The following is a 21607-nucleotide window of genomic DNA, read 5'->3' as shown; positions in this document are numbered from 1 at the left end:
ATGGATGTGCAAAGTAATCTGCTGCTGCTAGGAAGGCATTTCATTCTCATAAACCCCATCCACTAGCATCTGAGTTAGTAGAAGGCCTAGAAAAATGGTGTGGAAGTCATTTCCTCAAAGCCTATGTTTGAGATTGGGGGGGGGGATAGAAGCTGGACCCAGGTGCTGTGTCTATGTGTCACTCGATACCTGTCATTTGCAAGGCTGCATGCCCTTGGTCACCCCATTCTGTCCTCTGCCTGCTTTCGTGTGTCCATTGGTATCTTGCCTTTTATAGAGATGGCATTTGTCTCTTCTTTCGCAGGTGCTTTTTTAATTAATCTCTGGAAAGTGCTGCAAGACCTTTTCACAGAAGGTGTTATTAAAAAAATCCTTATCCGTAGGCAAAGGAGCCACAAGTTTAACGACGCACATTGTATCCCCAAGAAGATCATGCAGAGTTATAAAACATTACAGAACAAAAGGAGGGGGGCAATTCTCTAACTTTGCTGACCTATCACATTATCAGCTCCAGCGCAAAGCATAAAGCCTTTTGATCTTGCAGGCCCCAAGGTGGCTCTCGCATGTAAAAAGTGGTGATTTTATCTGTCAAGATGCACCTCAAAAGGATTCCCTTGGCAAACCAACCCTCCCCCTGTTCCGGAGAAACAGGCAAATGGAGTGCGGTGCTGCGAATGACCTTGAACTACAAAGCTAATGCCACTCGGCTGCTCGTTAGCGGTCAGCCGCGTGGTTGCCTCCAGGGAACGCTGCCGAGAATGTCAATGCAGATGCCAGCGAGGTTGACTTGACAAAGGAGAAGTGGGCCTAATCAAAGGGCAGGGAAGCAAAGCAATCCTCAGACGAGGGATGGGGGAGGAATTTGGAGGGTTCGATTTTCAAAGAATGATCTCCACATCCTGGATGAATGTGCAGATTGGACGTGGGTCTCCTTCACAGTCCTAATTTGCCCTAGATTCTACAATGAGGTGATCTAGGGGCTAGCATCTTTTAAAAACTTTTTAAAACATCTACTAATCACATTGAGCATCTAACATGTGCACTAACATCAAAAATGTGGCTGCAATTACCCAGAGAAAAGGAATGATATTATAAGGATGTGTTGTCATTCTCAGGGAGATTTTATGAATGGGGTGGGGGGTGGGGAGCCAGGAACTATAGTTTGCTAAAGGTTGCTGAGATTTGTTAGGAGACCCCTCTGTTTCCCCCACCCAGAGCTACAATTCCCAGAGTGGTTTAACAATCAATCTCTCTTCCCAGGGAACTCTGGGAATTGAAGCTCCAGGAGGTGACTAGAGGTCTACATCTCTCCCACTGAAATTAAGTGGATTTAAGAAGTGCTGAGTCCCAACTGGATTAGGCCCCATGATTTTGAGGCCTTTAATCTGTGTGAACTCTGGGGCACCTTTGCTCGCATAAAGCACAACAAAACCTAATCGAAATTTCAATCAAGCATACAGCTGAAAGTATCAAAAGCAATTTCAGAAACAATTTTGGAAAAGAGTCAGTAGAATACTTTGGCACACTGTGAACCCTCTAAACGTAAACCGAGCCTGTTTGTGTGCGTGCACCAGTGCCATAATGTAAGGCTCCTTATTTAACTTGTCACCCCTAGAATCTTATGTCACTTTAGCTGCAAAAGTACCCCCTTGTCCACAAGCACCATTGCTTGTTTATCACACATATGGCTGGGCTTTAGAATGGCAGGTGACAGTTTCACAAGAAATAAATTGTGCCTATTGAATCCAGCTCAGAAAACCATTTTGGTGGTTTTCATTTGAAAGCAATCTCCTTCTGCTTACTAATGTTCCTGAACTCTCTTCATATTTTCAACAAAAAAAACCTCCCCTCCCCCCAAAAAACTGAATTATCTTACCTTACTCCGTTGACTTGAGAGAAAGAGGGGTAGTGAGTTTGAGATACCATCAAATACATTGTTGTTGGGAAGGGCAGAGAGTTTCTACACATTTTAGAAAATGAGAGGCAGTCTGCAGAATAATCATATCCTCTTCTGCTCCCCTGCCCCGCATCACCCCAAAAGAATTGGATGTGGTATTTTTAAAAGCCTAATTGTTTTCAAATATGACTACATTCTCCACAGCAGGTTTTTCTTTATTTAGTGCTGCAAAACCCTGGGGGGGGGGACTCTCTGGTTGAAGACCAAAGTTATTAGCATTGAAAATAAGGCCACTTTCTCCTCACACAAACACACACAACTTTCTGGGTCCAATCATAGTATTTGCTATTGGTATTTTAAACCTGGGGGTGGATCTGCACTCATGGGTTTTAACATTAAGGAATGGGTTTTGATAACCATATGGACACATAATGTTCTGCTTTTAACGTTCATAGTGTGTTATTAGAATGTGACACCAGAGGGGACTGCAGAGCAAACAGGAACCAGCCGTAGGGAAACAGTGTTTTGACAGAGAAAACTGAGGTAAGAAGCACTTTATTTTATATGTCCTGTGACATTTTAGAACAATGTATCTAATATTGTTCTAACAACCTTAAACAAGTCAGTGTAGATCTAGCCCTGCACTCTCAGATGAAGGCCAATTTTAGTTAAATTCAGACATTTGCACTCTATCTGCATGTATTATCTTCAGTTACCACAACTGAGCAATTGCTAAACAATTTTTTTTAAAAGGGGGGAGGGAGTGTAGCTCTTCATTTTCTCTAAAGTTGCCTGTAGAGCCTCACATTTATGATCAAGGAGAAAACCAGAGGGATAGGGTACCCTCTCTGGTCCACTCCCAGACTCTGCCTCCCTCTCCCACTGGAAACCAGCCAGTTCATCTCAAATTGAGGCCTTAACCACAGGGCATTGTCTGGTTGACATTCTTTCTGCTCTGAAAACGAGAAAGACTTTCCCCTTTTAACTCCCATACACCCATCCCACCTCAAAGCGTCATTCAACAGCAAGCAAGGATGCAGGGCTTTTTAAATTGCTCAAAATATATTGCTGTTATGGGGACTTGATTGACAAAGTTAGGAAATCATTAAAACAGAAAGTGCTTTCTTCATATCCTTTCCTTACGGTGCCATTCAAAACCTTATTCTTTCTGCTACAAATGTTTCAGATGAGCAATATGAGTTTGAAGCGTGCCAAGGTGGTATCTCATTCAAATCCACTGAATAAAGCAAGAAACACCCTGAATCAATGTAAATATTGGAACAACAACATACATACGTGTGTGTGTGTGTGTGTGTGTGTGTGTGTGAAAATTAAAGTTTAGGTGGTGATGCATGGAAGCTACTTTTAGTGACAACAGTTTTGTTACTTTCAAAGCGCAAATTTCATACTCAAGGATCAGTCAGGGAAATCAAATAATGCTTTAGAAATATTTTTTCCCCATAGATATTTAAACATATGCCTATTGTAACATACTGGTGCAGTTCATGATTTGTGTTCACTGCATCACTTCCTTGGACAGCAGTGCAGAAACAGGGAGTTGGGGAAGGCCAGCCCTCATGCCTGCTCTAGTCTCACCATTATTATTTGGGTTCCTTCCAACTCTACAATTATACCAGTCTATGCTTCCCTTCCCACCACCACTCCAGTAGCCAGCATTCAGAATCAGAATTGAAGAGCACCATTTAAATTCTTCAGAATACCTTGTGGTGTTGTTACATCAAGGTTACTTCAGGGCACTGCTGGAAATATTAATGCTTTCACCTTCCACTTTTCCATTTGGAGGAATGCTGCTGTTTTCATAATTACCACTAGCGCCCACCAAGTAAGACCCGCCGGAGGCCAATTGGTTGAGGATACCTTCAGATGTAGAGCTGGGGCAGCTCAAATGTAGTGGTCCAGTGTTTCTAACCAAGGTTAGCAGATAGGAGGAACCCACAGGTGAGCACACTCACTCTTTTTCATTCCTGCGGCACACCCAACCTGTTTCCCTTCACACCATCTCTCCACCTCCCTTTCATTTTCCAGATTTAACCACGGCAGCACTGTACCCCCACCCACCCCACTCAAGGCCTTCTGGAGCTCACAAGCAAAGCCAGAAGCAGGTTTGAAACCAATCATGGTTAACATTATCATCAATGTATATGCAACATTGCACTATAGTTAGCTCTGAAAATAGAAGAAAGCAGGGCAGTCCACATGTGGAAAGGGTAATAGGAAGAAGGGAAGATCTGAGAGACTGCTACTCATCTCCTAACCATGGTAAAAAGATTGTGAGCATTATGTTTGCTTTCAATGCAGTGTCTTTATGTCATAAGCATTTCAAAAGAAGCAGGGTTCAAAACACAATGAAAAACCTCTCTCTCTCTCTCCATAATCACATTGTAGTGTGAAACTTCCCTTTGAATTATATCCAATGCACATAATGATGTCCATATTAGAATTGCCATCTATAGCCAGTAAGCTGTGACAAAAATATATACCAGAGAAAGGACAATATATCAAAAGGAAGGACTTACTTTTCTGTCCTCCGTTTCTACACAAGAGCTGCACTCCACTTTAGTATCCTGAAAAAGTTAAGAAACATCTAGTAAGGGTGGGGGGAGCTCTCTCTCCAAAACAACAATGCCTGAAAACCTAAAAATAAAATTATGGTTTAATCTGAAGTTCAGGGTTCTCCTTTTCTCCACTTTCTCTCTCTCCCACCCCCAAACCACATTAAGTTATCATATTAAATATTTTGTAGATACAAAAATATCAGACTTTCACATATTCATTTGAAATGACCTCAAGTGAACTTGACTGTAATGAGATGGGCAGGATGCAGTAACCAAGCTTAACCCAACAGAACAAGAAAGGCCAAACCACAGTTTGGTGTTACATCAGAATAATGTCAATGTGTTTCTTACTCTACCTGATCATGCAAGCATTACCATAATTGCTTGACCTGCTGTGGGCTTTGAACTTATCCCATGTGGATTGGGGAGGGTATGAAGGGGACTAGCGCACTTGAACCAAAGTGGAAGACCTCACAAATTGTTGATTGCCCTGCTTTATCAGGGTCTGTGACTGAGCAGAGATTGAACTCACATTAAAACAAACTTGAAAAATAAGTTCCCTGATCAATATGGGGAATTCTGAGGACTAAGCACACATTATGGGGAATTCTGAGGACTAAGCACACATTATTGTCTCGTTAACCATGCCTGAACCATGCAAATGAATGAACATCCCTCAAAGGCACATTCAGATATAACATTAAACATTATTTAATGATACACAAAGGAGCCTACCCCAGCCTTGTGAGCCTTCCAGCAGAGGGTCAAGGAATACATGGGAAGCCTTTGCTTCTATTTTAAGTTTTCACTCATTACATCCAACCCAACATAAAACTGTGGTTTAGCTAAACTATGGATTAAAGTGGAGTTGGAAAACATGGCCCTCCATGCCTTAGTATCTGGCCCTCGAGAGTCTGCATAGGCCGTGCCTCCTCCCCAGGCTACAACCTTCACTGGCACTGATCCATAACCTGCCCTATTTTTATTTTGTGCCTGGTGGGAATAGAATTGGCGCAGATGTGTACTTGGACTTTGATATTGGCTCTTGCTTTCATGTATGTAGAAGCCACCCACTTTTTGTGTGTGGCTGGATTGTAGCCTACTTTACCAAGAGTCACACCCTTTCCCCCACTCAAAACTGGCTGTGGACCATTACCTCTGACTTAAAGAAACAAATGGTTTACAACCCGGGCTTGTTTCACTAAACCAAGGTTATGTTAAACCATCACCTTTGAGTTCAGAGGTAAAAATAAACCACTGTCAGTTCCCAAAAGAAGCAAAAAAACATTTCAACCTCCTCCTCAAATGGGTATTAATTTGAAGGATGAGTGCTTATGGGGATGCAGAGCTCTATGACTTAATTAGACCCTGTAAACGAGGGATGGGGAACCTGTGGCCCAGCAGGTGGAGCTCCATCACCCATGAGCCCCAGCCAACATCGCCAACTGTCAGGGATGATAGCAGCTGTAGTCAAACACCAGGTTTCCCATCCCTGCCCTAAGCCATGGTCATTACAGAGTTAGAAAAGTTTCTGATAGCTCACAAAATGCAGCCATTATCTATGATCTCCTTTAAAAATGAAAGTGCTGGGATCCCTTAATGTAAGGGGAAAGGATGGGCAGCACATCAATGAACAGCAATATTCTATTCCCCTCTGCCAACTGTGCCACCAAACAAAAAGAAAGCCATCTGCTTTATGAAAAACACCTGCCATCTTTCTAAGCTAATTCAATATGCTCATGTCACAGTTAATTTACTGAACATTCGTTGCTATTCTTCTCCCAAACAACACACAAGGCCAACTTTGCAGGTGCCTGACGGAAAACAATTGCGTTTGTCAACACTATAGGGATGGTCTAAGAGCACATAGCCACCTTTCATAGGGTGGCTTTCACATATTATCTACTATGGGGAGATGTGCAAACATTATCTGCACATGGGGAAAACATGCCTCTCCCCACATGGGGGAAGAGACATGTCCAATATCCCATGATCCACTGGAGAGGGATAAGCCCAAACTTAGACCCTAGTTGGCCACAAGACTAGCAAGACTGCTGCCACTCCAACTTTATTGAGACTCTTGGTTGGGCCTCACACACTTTTCTGCAGGTAACAAATCCCCATCATCCTACAAAATGCCAAAACAGTGAGTCTTTTTTCCATCATTTCTGGCTTAACGTGTTCTATACTGGATTCATCCCCCATGGCAGCTGTTGTAGACCACAAGAGGTCCACCAATACCAGTTCACTTGGTGGGTTGGTGACAGAGTTTCTCCAGCTTCTGAGCCCCATGGCAACCCAGTGGCCCCTTTCTCCAGGCTATGGGAGTGGAACAAGACCCTCCTTAGAAGCACCTAGTTTCACACACAGTGATGCAATCCAACAGCAGCTGTTGTGAGGGCAGGGAGCAATGGAGAAATGTTAGAGAACAAAGCTGTGTGTGTGCCACATGTCCTGTTCTAAACTGTCCAAGCTAGCCTGCTGCTCTCAGATGCAGTGAAGTATGCAGGTCTGTTGCCAAGATTGAAATAAAACTCAACTGACATTTGCAGCTGGAATGGGAAGGAAGGTGGCCTCTTATATTTTGCCCCAAGAGGCAAAATGTATTGGGGTGGGGTCCAGGTGTAAAACCCTGGTCTTAACACCACTACCACCCAAGATAGTTGTGGTTGCTGCAGCCAGTTTACCTGCCTCATGTCTGCTGAGTGCCACCAACTATCTTCACTGTCACTTCCCCAATGCTTTGCAATCTTACCAGGCCAGGCAGGGATGGGAAGTGGGATTAAGGAGAAAACTGCTGAGTGAAGCAGCTGCAGCTGTTATCATCTTAATTGATCTAGGAAGCTCCTGGGCTCCGCTGGGGGTCAGAGGTAATCTTGGAAAGTAGAAGAAGAAGAAGAGTTTGGATTTGAGATGCAAACCTAGTTCCCCTAGTTCCCTAGTTCCCTACCGCTCTTAACCACTACACCACACTGGCTCTCATAAAGACAATGGGTGCGTCTCTTCAGAGAGAAAAAGTTTGGGCTGTTGTTTTCTTTAAGGGGGGGTGTGTGACGACAGTGTGTGACGACAGTGTCAGCTCTGGTGGGCCTTACAAGGTTTTTCAGACCTACTATTGGCCCCACATCTTTCTGCATGAATGCCAAGGGTTGTTGGCAGTCACTAGTTTTATACAGGCCTCCACATGTTGTTGAGAGCCAGTGCTGTGTAATGGCCAGAGTGTTGAGGCTAGGTTCAAATCCCCACTCAGCCCTAAAGCTCACCGGGTGACCCTGGGCCAGTCACTGCCTCTCAGCCTAATGTACCTTGCAGGACTGCTGTGGGAATTTAATGATGAGGGAGAGAACCATGCACGCCCCATTGTTGTTCATTGGAAGAAAGAGTGGGTTAAAAATGCAATAAATAAATAACAACAGTTTTGGAACAACAACAACAACAACAACAACAACAACAACAACAAGTATACTGCATTTCCCTCTCCCTAAGCATTCTTCATCAGTGAATGATGTGGAGTGGGGCAGAATGCATTTGAACATTATTAAAGAGGAGAGGGGACAAGGGTGTCATTTTTCTTTCATCCTGCAAATCATCTCTTCTGCGGTCTGCACTCTGCAGCCTTCCCAGTTGTCCACACTTCAGGCAATGCCTAGTGGGACACATGGGGAGGAGGCTCCCCACCCCATTCAGGAAGTGGAGGCAGTCAGGGGAGCCTGCAGACTGCTGGGTAAATGTTGACTGGAAAGAAAGAACGAACAGCAACAATACAGCAAGCTCAAAATCCTGCAACCAGAAAAATTATAAATAAATGCTCAAGTATATGGAAGCCTCTTCCAAAGCGGAATGTGGTTGTGTGTGTGTTATTGTTGTTGTTGTTGTTGTTTTAAAATACATTTGAGGGCAAATTTCAGCAGAGGACTAGTAGCCACCCTATGAGTCTTAACGTCAGCAGATGGGTAGGAGAAAGTAATGAGACTATAGTGCAGAGATGCTACATGCCCAAGCTGGTTCTCCAATTAGTGTATCTGCTCTTGGAAACACTAGCAGTGGCTAAGAGACCCTCATAATGCCCTCATTATTCTCTTTGGTCTAGGCAAAATTTTGGTAACCTGCAGTTTGTGAAGGCTACAATATCAAGAATGGCCAGCAGATGGAGGCAAACAACCACACAATCAAGCTGGATTTCTTCCTCTTTAGGGACCAGGTTGCAAAAAACCAGCTCCCTTTTCAGCAGCAAACAATTGGGTGCATTAGATCAAACATCAAATTGCACAACTTTCTGCAGTGATAAAATCTTATCCCTATTCTGATTTCCTCTAATATACATGTGTATATAAAAATAAGCAGAAAGTATCATTACAAACATAGCCTGCTAGGAACATCACAGATGAAATAGATGAGATGATGCATGATTATATGAATGTTTTTGGTGAATTGCACCCTAAAGCCTAGAAACCTTGTTCCCTGTCTTTCTGAACACTCATGCCTGAAATATGAAAAAAGCTCAATGTTCTTTGTAAAATGTGCACACCAATGACAATTGCTGGAGGTAGTTTACCAAGATATAAAACACCGGATAAAAAGCACCAAGATTGCAATGCTATATCCATGTACCAGGGACTGAGCACTATTGAAGTGAATCAGAATTACGGCTGAGTAAACCTGTGCAAGACTGCCCTGTTAAATGAAAAGGGGAGGGGGGAATAAGAAAAAATATTGTAGGCCACTCTTTAACACTGCTGTTGCCCGCATGCTTCCTGGAATGACCATTAGCAAATGTTACATTGTTAGGTCCCCCCCCCCGGCATTACATGAAGCAAAGGATGGAGAGCAAAGCGTTTTGCAAATACAACAACTAGTTGTGTGTTCAAAGCACTCCATCTCCCTGCTGCAAATGGTGATAGCCCTGCCTTCCTCAGCAGGGAGAACCTTTGGAATAATGGATTGCCCTGGATGTCATGGTGTGATATTTAAGTCCCCTCCCCTGATATATATTGTCATGGGGACAGTAGTGTAGTAGTCTAGGGTCATGGGGAGGGGGCTAAAGACCCATTACTGCTTCTGCAGCAGAGACCCTGTCTCCAGTGCCCCAGAGCTGCCCAATCAGCATGAAAAGGGGTTTTTTTTTTAGCCACTGTATGCTCCGAAGCTATGCACTTGAGAACACTGAAAATACAAGGGATTACATCAGGCACCCCCAAACTCGGCCCTCCAGATGTTTTGGGACTACAACTCCCATCATCCCTAGCTAACAGGACCAGTGGTCAGGGATGATGTGAATTGTAGTCCCAAAACATCTGGAGGGTCGAGTTTGGGGATGACTGGACTACATTTTCAAGAGAATGGTGTGAAAGATCTGTTACATGCAATGGAACTTCACAGAAAACACAACTGAGATCACTACAAAATAAGATATTGGAGCACTCCAAATAATTTGCCCATGAACATGCACAGTAAATAGCAGAACAACTGAAATACAGCACATACGGATCTGTATTAATTGTTGCAGGACACCCCTAATTCTTATTGTTGTACAGTTGTAGGGTGTTGTATAATCTTAGAAGGGTGTGTGGCTGTGACTATCACGAAGGGAAACTGTGTGGAGAGATATCGATCTTGCCCCCTAATCGATGGGGCCGCGATCTCAGACAGCTTTACGATCCCAATCAATCAGCAGTTTATAACGGGTCCGGCACACTTCTTCACAGCTGCGCCACTGTTGCTCCCTTCAGGTCACGGCTTAGCAGAGTTGAACAGCGGTGTAAAGCAGTCTTGCTTCTTGTAAGCACACACAGACAGGTTCGTCTATTTACAGCTCTTTATTCAAACATTACAGCATTAAAGTCCGTCACTCTTGGCCGCCATTACTCTCTCTCAGATACACAGAGAGTACGTCTTTCTCCCCTCAGGATCACAGGGGAACTGAACAATACAGGGATTGTCCCGCCCAGCTTCTATCTCCGCCCAGCTTCTGTAAGCTGACGTCAGCAGGTGACACACACCAGGGGAATTTAACCAGATAAATTCTGAACCATAACACCCCCCCTTGTGTCCCTGCGTGATACCTCTCTGGTGGGATACCTTTCGTTGTGCGACTGGACCTCCTAGGCACAAACTCAGGTGTTCCCCCTGACTCATTTTGATCAGCAGGTGTATCCTCTGCATCATGGGATTCCCCTTCTGACTTAAAGCGTCTTCGAATCCTCTCCATTACACTCACAGGAGAACTAGGCGCACTCTTGAGCTGTCTCTTAACAGCTTGTGGAGATGCCCTATCCTGCTCCTGACCCTGGTCAGTGACCTGGTCGTCATCAACAGCCTCAGCCTCTTCTTCCGCCTCATCAGAACTGTCTTCTGGGTCAGAGAGACAATCTGAGAGAACATCACGCCTGACAGGAGTCTTTGACTTTACCTCCTCCTCTAAGAACTCAGCGTGTTTACTGATCAGCACCTTACTCTGATCACCTGACGGGTAAGCAAAACGCCATGCACGGGCTTCTGGCTCATACCCACAGAAGATCATTTTCTGGACTTTGGCTCCATCTGGCCCTTGCAAAGCCTTAGGCAAAGCGACAAGCGCAGGAGTCCCAAAAGTGCGCAGAAAGTGAACCTGGGGTTTGCGGCCATTTAACAGAGAAAATGGAGTGTCACCTACCAATGAGTTGTAGACACGATTCCAGGTGAATGACACAGCCCTCGTAGCCTCCAGCCAAAACTCAGGAGGTAACCTGGCTTCTTTCAGCATCACCTGTGCAGCCTTAACCAGAGCCTCACTCCTCAGCTCTGCCACCCCCCCTTGCTGGGGTGAATTAACTGTGTGACGTATCCCTCTCTTCAGAAAGAACTTCTGCAAAGCAGAACCAGTGTACTTAACATTTCTGTCACTGATGATCGCTTGAACCCTGGTGGAGAACCTTTGTTCCACCCCCTCAATCCAGCTCTTGATCAGCTGTGCTGCATCCTCCCTGGATTTGAGACCGTGAGCCCAGGAATTCTGCGAGAAATCATCCAGAAAAGTTAGCAGAAACCTGGCCCCCCCTAGACTCTGTGTCTTGACAGGACCGGACAAATCTATGTGTACCAACTCAAAAGGTTTAGTGCCCACACGTTCCACCTTTGGGTAACTGCACCCTCTCACCTTTGCTTGCTTGCAAGTGTCACAATTAATGGCACTTTGACAATTTTTAATCTTACAACCTGTAACAACCTCAGGCAACGCCTGCAAATCCTCTAAAGGATTGTGAATCGCTCTCTGATGCCATACGCATGCACATGTAACATGATGAGCGGGAATTGTAGCACGCTGGTTGGGAACTGTAGCACGCAACGCTTGTGCTTTCTCAACCTTCCCCTCACCTCCAAGAGACGTTTTAAGAATGAAAAGGTCATTCTGTCCCTTCTGCACTTTGGCCAGTAACCTCCCCCCTTTGGAGATTGTGCAGACATCATTTTCAAAACAAACTTTGAACCCCTTATTTAACAAATAAGGCACAGATAGCAAACAGTGATGAATCTCTGGAACAATACAAAAATCCACCGTCTCCTGTAAAACAGAAAGATAGGCATTAGTGCATTTGCAAACTCTAGTTTTCTGTCCATTCGTGAACTTAATAGTTTGTCCCTTCGGAACTGCTGTGCAATTCCACCTCTCGACTGCAGGGGTCTCTGGAACCATGTTGCGGTTAGCTGCAGAGTCTATTACAAGGCTGAGCTGGAAATTTTCCACTCCGCCGTCTTCAAACACTGCCATACTCGCAGAAACTTGATAAGACTCTTCTCCCTGCTGTTTACCCCGACCACCTGGCTCAGTTCCACGCCTGCCTGTCTTCCCAGGCCTGTTGCCATGGAAACCTCCCTGGTTCCCATGGGAAAAATCTTTGCAAACATCCTGCCTTGGCTCTCTGCTCCGGTGGGGGCAGCCTCGCCGTAAATGCTCAGTCGAATTGCAGACGTAGCAACGACGAACAGACAAGGCCTGGACCGTGCATTCCGCTGGCCGGGCTCCGCCCTTCGACCCGGAGCTCCCGGTGCCAGCTTTGCACTCTTTCTGGCGTCTCTGTTCTTCGTCCTGAAGACGTCCTGCCACGTAATCCAGAGTCAAATTCATCGGATCCATTGACTCCAGAGTTAGACACAGGTTGTCATAACTCTTGTCCAGAGAGCTAAGCAGAATATACACCTTCAGCTCCTCTGAAAAATCAACTTGCAACAGTCTCAGCTGGTTAAACACAGCTATCATATCAGTTACATGCTTCCTGATGCTATCCCCAGGGCGTAACTTCATTTCAAACAAGCGTCTGGTGGTGTGGATCTTTGCCCCAGCAGTGGTTCTGTGGTGCACCCTTTCCAACGCTTGATAAGCGTCACAAGCATTGTCCAACCCCTCTACCAAGGGCAGTTGTGAGCCATCCAAGCTAAGCACAATAGCTCCCAGGGCTCTCTCATTCCTCTGCTGCGAAGTGCGGGCTTCCTGGATATCGGCCGCTGTGGCCTGGGGTCCCGGCGGGGGTAAAGGGGGCGCCTGCACAGCCTCCCACAACCCCTTCGCTACCAGCCATGCCTTCAGCCTCCTGGACCATTCTTGCCAGTTCTGGCTGTTTAACTTTTCGAAAGGCACGTTGTACGAATCATGGCCGTCCGCCATGTTCTCCCGTTCTCCCAAGGGGGCCCAAGCTTACTTACGATCAGTTTCAGCTTCCTCCGGCCTTCCCTTCCGTGGAGAAACGATATTGCAGCTGCGTCTCAGCCTTCAGCTCTTTGTGTATCAGAAGCTCTCACTGTCTCACGGAAGCAGGCAATGACTCATCCTTGCTCTCCGGTACCCACGCTGACTTCAAAGCGTTCCTGGAGCTCACACCGACTGCTTTACGAGCGTTTTCTGACCCCATAACCTGTGGAGAGATATCGATCTTGCCCCCTAATCGATGGGGCCGCGATCTCAGACAGCTTTACGATCCCAATCAATCAGCAGTTTATAACGGGTCCGGCACACTTCTTCACAGCTGCGCCACTGTTGCTCCCTTCAGGTCACGGCTTAGCAGAGTTGAACAGCGGTGTAAAGCAGTCTTGCTTCTTGTAAGCACACACAGACAGGTTCGTCTATTTACAGCTCTTTATTCAAACATTACAGCATTAAAGTCCGTCACTCTTGGCCGCCATTACTCTCTCTCAGATACACAGAGAGTACGTCTTTCTCCCCTCAGGATCACAGGGGAACTGAACAATACAGGGATTGTCCCGCCCAGCTTCTATCTCCGCCCAGCTTCTGTAAGCTGACGTCAGCAGGTGACACACACCAGGGGAATTTAACCAGATAAATTCTGAACCATAACAAACTGCACCTCTGAATTTGTTGCTACACTACTGCAAGGGGAAGGGCAATAGTTCAGTGAGAGGACATCTGTTTGGTATGTAGACGGTTCCCCCCTTCAATTCCCAGCAACCCTTGATTGCAGCCACGGAGAGCCACTGTTAGTCAGTGCAGACTATACTGAGCTAGGTGAACAAGGCTCTGACTTGCTATAAGGCAGCTTTCTATCTATAGCTATAACTATTTTCTTTCCGATTTGCAGGACATTTTGTGTCGGAAGACAAAAGCATCTGGGTCTGTTAGACACCTCTCCGCTGCTCCCAAACCTTAGAGGGCACTGTAAACCCTGTACTTGCATAGTTGTACCTCTGAACTAATAAATAATACTCAAACTAATTTCATTATTTTTGTTAACATTAAATTGTTAAACTTGGTTAAGAAAATTTCCTTGTTAAAATGCAAACAAATCAGCCTACGGCTTATCTGGGCTTTATTTTAAACCAGTCTTCCTCAACCTTGGCCCTCCAGATGTTTTTGGCCTATAACTCCCATGATTCCTAGCTAGCAGGACCACTGGTCAGGGATGGGAATTGTAGTCTCAAAACATCTGGAGGATCAAGGTTGAGGAAGCTTGTTTTAAACCAGTTAATCGGATTCAAAATGTACATTTTGAAAATGTCAGTGACTTCGGGTCATCAGAAAGTTACTGTTGATTACCACTGGGAAATAACTATATTCAATTAAAATGGATTAATTTTATCTTTTTTCATTTGCATTTTTTATTTTGTTGAAGAATAACATGGCTCAAAGATGAACACTCCCTGTTTTGTATACATTTGGGCAATGCCCAACAGGTGCTGCAATTGAAGCAAGCTGTGAGTAGCTGGATGTATTTTATTTTATTTTTATTACTTTTCCTTTACAAAGTTTGCATTAACTGGGTTGCATGACAGATAACCCGTCAGTAAGAGAGAGCAGCTGAGGTCAACAAATCCAAACTTTATTGACCCAAGCAGGAATAAGCTATCAGAGTTGCTTCTTATCTTGCAGAACTTCTGCAATACTCCTATTTATTCACAGCTAAAGGGTGTGAGGTCACCTGTCAAACTGAGAGTTGGAGAACTTACCAAGGTATAGCAGGTCAAAAGCACCAAAGGAATTGTTTGCAGATGGGAGGGGGAGAAGAGGTAAAACTCAGCAGCAGAAGCAATCAAAAGAGATTTTTTAAATATTTCTTTCTATGTCTCCAGTTGTAATTCACCAGGGATAGTGTGTGTGCACATGTACATATTTAGGTTTGTGTAATTGTTGATTTGTTTAATAAATTATTTCACCATTTTATCTACAATTAGCCTTGGAGGCTCCTAATTCTTTCCCACTTTAAATGCATGAATGTAAAGATTAACAGTATAGAAGTCATGCCCCCCTTCTCTCTCACACACATCATTGTTCCCATCAACTGTAGATGAGGGGTTGTCTCAGAAATCAAGATGGATTGGGTGCAGGAATTCCCTTAGTTCAACTGAGAAAGAAATAGCATTTCATACATTGGCTGTGCCTCTCTCTCACTCAGTCTTCCAACTCCCATTGCCAGCTGGAAAAGAAAAGCCTGGCCATATCACGAGATGAAGGACTGGAAAGGTGTGCTCTGCTTCCTCATTTATTTATTTTTTACCTGGTGGATTCTGATGCATCCCCCCGAAAGCTCTCTTATTCCACCTCCTCTTGTCTGACCACTAGCAACTGCCTCTTATCACCAGCAACTGGGAGGAACCAAGGGGCTGTCACACAGGTGTTCACAGCCCTCTCTCTCTTGCAGCCATTAACTACCAAGCTGTGTGGCACCACAAGGGAGCCAAAGCACAGCCCTGTCTACAACCTTAGCTGATGTGCTGCCCCATAGAATTGAATGGGACTTTTGCAGCAGCAGGGTGTATCATGGGCAGGTTGTACTGGACCAAGTGGGAGAAATGCAACCCCAAGTTCAGAGAAATTATTCCAAACTCGTGCTGCATGGAGAATATTTTCTGGAACAGAATACTTGGAACAGGTTACAAGTGGTCTCAGTAAGAGTTTTACTGTGCTGATTCTCTTGCCAGCGAACCAGATTCTCTTTGATTTATAGAACGGGGCACAGTTCCAAACAAACTAGTGCAACAGCTGCATGGCCATAAACTCATACACTTCTTGGCCTTTAAACCTGTTGACAAATCTGTGCAGTTCACTAACCAGTGCAATTTAAAAATCCCACCCCTCCCTGAATTGTCAATACTTCAGGTCAAAGCTGTGCTGTTGGAGAAAATGAAAGTATTTTACAGTGGTGGATCAAACTTTACCAATTGTCTTAGAGAAGAGCCAATTTCTAACATTATGCCACATCTTATGTGAACATTAAATATAAACAAGGATGTGGGCAATGCATACAGGAGCAGGGTTAATTCTCAATGGCTGTGGTCAACAAGTGGAAGGGAAAGTTTTAAGCTGTACCCAATAATGTGCCTAAGTGCATCACTCAGGTGATGAGTGAATGGTTGTCACACATTTCTCCCAGAAGTGAAGTGTTTCAGTTCAGAGGAATGGGGTTCCAAATCTACTTGCTGTTCCTGTTACTGGGTAGACCAGCCCTCACTAGCAGATATCCTGAAAGGAGGTGCAAAAATGCCTATCGTTGCAGATTTGCAAATCTGATTCATTAAACACATTATCTGTTTTGTCCTTTAGTAGAGTAAATGAAATCCTGAAGTCTCAAATAATACTTTCCCCACAGCAACCGGTAGGTAGATGGATGGATGGATTGATGGATCTGTTAGCAGAAGTACACTTCGGGCACAATTTGAGACAGGTGGTGGTATAATTCAGAATGAGGTATTTAGTGCAGAGCTTAGCTTCCAAATAATCTCTTTTTCCAACTCTAAAACCATTTCCTAGTGTTTGTGATTTGAAAATTATTTGACAAAACTCACGCATTGTAACATAATATTTCCGTATGTCAGGGAAGCTGTGCACTGTCAAATGTTGTTGGGCCCCCAACTCCCATCAATGTTAAGGGATTATTGGCTCTGCTGTCCAGCAACCGATGGAAGGCTACAGGTTCCCCATCCCTGGACTACAGCTTTACTGATCATCACAATGAACCCTCTCTCCAGGGTCAGGGGTAGCACACCTCTGAATACCTGCTGCTGAGAAGCAAGAAAGGTGGTGTGGTGTGCTCATGTCCCACTTGGGAGCTTCCCATAGACATCTGGTTGGCCCCTGCAGGAAACAGGATGCTGAACTAGACATGCCCTTTGTCAAGTCTAGCCAGGATCTTCTTGTGTTTATATCACCTTGCACAACTGTTTGAAAAATAATATTATAATGCAAAAGGACCTTGATTTTGTCTGATCCAGCAGGGCTCCTCTTGTCTTTATATTGCCTTGCTCAACCACTTGAACAATACAATTATAATGTGAAAGGATCTTGCAATGTAAAGGACACACACACACATTCAGCACTCCATACATACACATCCCACCATACTGATGACAATTTGACTAGTAATATTTAGTGAAGGTCTCCCAATGGTGTTGGAAATCATGACCCAGAGTCATTTGTTTGACAAAACATGGAAAGAAGCCTCCTGAAGCCTGTAGTGTCTGCTGGTGTGCTGAAGTGCAGCTGTGATTTGAAATCCCCCCCCCCTTCTCTCACACACTGTGGGCACGGAGTGCTCAGCTACCCTAATGGGAGTGTATTTCTGTTCTTATGCTGGATGGCATAAGAGCACCCTGCACATAGTCTATGAATGTGCCCTTTTTATTTATGGGTACATCTCCCCTAAGAAAGAGGATTAGCCTTTTAATTGTGTCTCTCTCTTTTTAAGAGAAGCAGTTAACCCTTACGGGCTTTCCCCTTCAATTTTAGTTTATTAATTCATATGTGATTGAAATCAATGATAGAAACTGCCTAGAAGCAATTATTGATAAGGGACAAGATATTACACATCTGAAGGTCAAACTCTTTTTTAATTTTTGAAACGTCAATCATGAATATGCTTTCCTAGTTCTCTGAGAAATCTGGAGGGAAATTATCTTCCTCATCCTACCCCCCGCCATATAAAGTGGACATCCTTTAAGAAGTTTCCAATCCTGGTTTTAGATAATTAGGTAAGTGCTTGCCTCAATAATTCAGGTATTCCCTGCTTTCATCTTTATGCACTGCGTAGTAGAAATGGAGAGGCAGTTCAGTTTAATGCAAGCAGGAGAAAACTTTGAGAATGATGACTGAAAGCAAGAACAAGATTGTTATGGATTGATTCAGAATAGGCATTTGGGTCTAGAAGGTGAGGAATATTCAGGTCCACTGTTGCATGTTCCAACAATGGCCCATTGCAAGTGTCTATGAGAAGCATCCCAGAGATTATAGTAACTAGGCATTCCAACATCTATTACATTCACTTGTGGGAAGACTCATAACAACCAATCATCACCACTACTGCTGCCCACCCACTTCCTGTGACTTCAACATTTCTCTTTCTGCTTGAATAAATCAAGATGTCAGGTAGTGTTGCTGGAGGTTAGGAAGATTAGCAAGTAAGTGAGGGCTTTTAAGGGTTGAATGGAGCTGAGTTTGAGAAACAAAAGTTCAGACCCCTTGATCCTTAACTAGTTGTGGAGGGTTTTTTTTTACTCTTGGGCAACTTTCAAGATTTTTTCTGATCCTCAGTCTTAAACCAAATGTATTCCATCCCCTAATAATATAAAATTTACAGTACAAATCATCAGACATCATATGATAAGGAATGTAAACCAATGTCAATACAAGTAAACCAGGCTTCCTCAACCTCGGCCCTCCAGGTGTTTTTGGCCTACAACTCCCATGATCCCTAGCTAGCAGGACCAGTGGTCAGGGATGATGGGAATTGTAGTCTAAAAACATCTGGAGGGCCGAGGTTGAGGAAGCCTGGTCTGGGCTCTAGACCATTTGACAGAGTGTTATGTATAAGATGTTCTTCTAGGTAGAATTAAACTTCTGACCACATCCCAGCAATGTTTGACAATAAAGCTGTTTCAAGTAACCAGACAGTAATTAGAGAAGGGCTCCTAACAGCTGAGCAGAAGATGGTTTGGGTGTTGTGTTTTGTTTTGTTTTGCAACTTCTCAGGTGCAAGAGAAGCTGAATCTGTGGGAACTGTGTCTTCTACACAACCCATAAACACCCATGACACTGCTCCTCTTTTGAATATGGATATCCCCATACCATCAGTATTCATTCATTTGGGTCAGCTCTGATGGGGAAAGAACTGTTTCTCTAAATAGGAGACCTAGGAAGAAGCCTTATACTGTGTCCATCTAGCTCAGTATTGTTTACACTGACTGACAGTATTTATCCAGGGTTTCAGATAGAGGACATTTCCAGCTTTGCCAGGTATTGCTACTGACTTAAGACCTTCTGCAGCCAAAGCAGATGCTCTTACCACTGAGTCATGGCCACATTCCCATACAATAATAAAGGTATCAATAAGTCCTTATGAAATGCTTTCAGTGGTGATGTACTACATTTACCAGTCTATATGTTTACCAGCCTGACCCAACACACACACACACACACACACACACACAGAGAGAGAGAGAGAGAGAGAGTCTTTCAAACAATCATCCATTATCTCATATCATACTGATAGCAGACATGTAAAATGGGAAGTTGGGGTGATTTGCTCCAATTTTTGTTTGTTTAAAAATCTTGTTTTCACAAGAGGTTAACAAAATGAGGGAAATTAATTAAATAAAATATAGAGGGAAAATCACACATCCAACAGATATTAAAGGCAAAAGATCGGGGTACTCACAAAACAACTCCTAATTTATTGTTGAAGTCCAGGGAGGGGTCAGCAACAAACATAAACATAATGAAACTTGAAAAGAAAAGGCAGCAACAGCAAGAATTGGGAAAGTAATATGCAGTATTTAGTCAAAACAATGAGAAATCCCACATGCCATATGTTAACGCCTTTACCTTCATATTGTAGATGATTGTGCAATACCTACCAGGACAGCAAATGGCCAGAAAGGGGGGGGGGGTGGAGTGGAACGGACACACGAAGCAAGCCAAGAAAATACATCCTATTATGCAAGCTCTGGAAACACTTGTTTTGTCAGTCTTTTGTTTGTTAAGAAACACTGGTTGGGGACAATATTGTCCTTGCAATAAAAGAAAAGGGAAACTATAGATCTATGGAAACTTAACAGTGAGGAATGCCTTTACTACTCCTACAACAATGTTCTAAATGCCTAGCCAAAATTATCCTCCATCTATTAATTACACCCATTTAATTCACTGCGTTGTCATCCTAAGTTGCAACATTATCTGCTTCTTCCCCCTTCAGCATTACTTGCAGAGTCATGCAATCAGACGCCATTCATTAAAGTCAGAAGTAGTTAATTAACTCTCACTTTATCTCAACGCTTGGATAAGCAAGAACCCCAAGTCATTTCTGTCTGGGAGACTTTCCCCTCCCCAAATTTAACAAAGTTAACTTTGTGACTCTGTCACACACACTCCACTTTTAATCATTGGTTAATTTATTAGGGGAAGGGAACTGACTCACATGAGAGATAGGCTTCATATTTGCAAAACCCAGATATTTTTATTCCTGAACACATTCCTGTGGGATAACCAGACTCATATAACCATCATGTTTAAGTTTAATTAATGCATGAAGGGGTAGAGGTCAACGGATCAAGTGCTGAGTGTTCCAGAGAAAGAAGAGGTAGTCATTGGGAGGTTTGGGGCAGGGTGTTGCCAATATGCTGATGACACCCAGCTGTGTTTCTCTGAAACATATCCTAAACTGGTGCCTGGATGCCGCAATGGGTGAGATGGAGGAAAAGGGACTGTTACTGAATTCTGACAAGACAGAGATTCTACTGGGTTGCATACCGGCTCTTGTAAGCATTGCTACAAGAAACATGGATTAGGTAGTGTTGTATTAAATAGAAACATAAGAAGAGTCCTGTTGTCCCTCTCATCCAGCATTCTGTTCTCACAGTAGCCAATCTATGGGAAGGCCACCAGCAGGCTCTGAGTGCAAGAGCACTCTTCCCTCCTGCAGTTTCTATCAACTGGTATCCATTAGTGCTATTTCCTCTGATTGTGGAGGTGGAGCATAGCCATCCTGGCTAGTAGCCATTAGTGGCCTCCTGCATCATGAATTTGAAATGCCCTCTTTGAAGGACATCCAAGCTGTTGGTCAACACTGCCTCCTGTGGCAGTGGGTTCCATAGTTTAATGCTGTGCTGCATGAAATATTGTCTGTCCTGAATCTTCCGACACTCAAGCTTCACCGAATGTCCCCGAGTTATGTGAGAGGAATAAAAACTTTTCTCTATCCACTTTCTCCATGTCATGCATAGTTTTATAAACTTATATCTTATCACCTCTTACAGTTGCAGTCCCAAGCACTGCAGCCTTTCCTTATAGGAGAGTTGCTTCATCCCCTTGATCAATCGGGTTGCCCTCTTCTGGGCAACTCTCTACAACTGCCATTAGGCAATATGCATTTAGGTATCAGTGGCAGCTGAACACCTGGCGGTTTGCGTGCCTGTGCATTGTCAATATCTCACAATCAGCAAAATCAGGTGCTGACAATAGTCAGATTTCGATTTTCCTCCCCACACTTCTTTCCCCTTGTATGATCATATTTCTAACTGAAAGCCAAATAAAAGTACACGAATCTGTCATGATGGAGATGCGCTGTTAAATTTCTTAATTAAACCAGTGGAAGAAAGACATGCAAAATTACAACACTGCATCTCCTGTAAAGGCAGGAAATGTGATGATGAGATAGTA

The 21607-nt window shown here is 44.0% G+C and overlaps 1 protein-coding gene across 28 annotated transcripts in view; it reads right to left on the bottom strand.

Moving 5' to 3' along the window:
- Positions 1–21607, bottom strand: part of RBFOX1 (RNA binding fox-1 homolog 1) — a 1444762-nt gene that overhangs the window by 676924 nt on the left and 746231 nt on the right. For 19 of the 28 annotated variants that reach the window (XM_081887400.1, XM_081887403.1, XM_081887398.1 and 16 more), the window contains one exon: positions 4435–4482. The exons of the other annotated variants lie outside the window; for them this stretch is intronic. In XM_081887400.1, the coding sequence (XP_081743526.1) occupies positions 4435–4482 (48 nt within the window). Of the gene's footprint in view, positions 1–4434; positions 4483–21607 lie in introns of those variants that run through there. 28 annotated transcript variants of the gene reach the window in all.

Source organism: Podarcis melisellensis, assembly GCF_964234715.1.
Source record: "Podarcis melisellensis genome assembly, chromosome: 14".
In the NCBI taxonomy this organism is placed as follows: domain Eukaryota; kingdom Metazoa; phylum Chordata; class Lepidosauria; order Squamata; family Lacertidae; genus Podarcis; species Podarcis melisellensis.
This window is presented reverse-complemented; position numbering and strand designations above follow the sequence as displayed.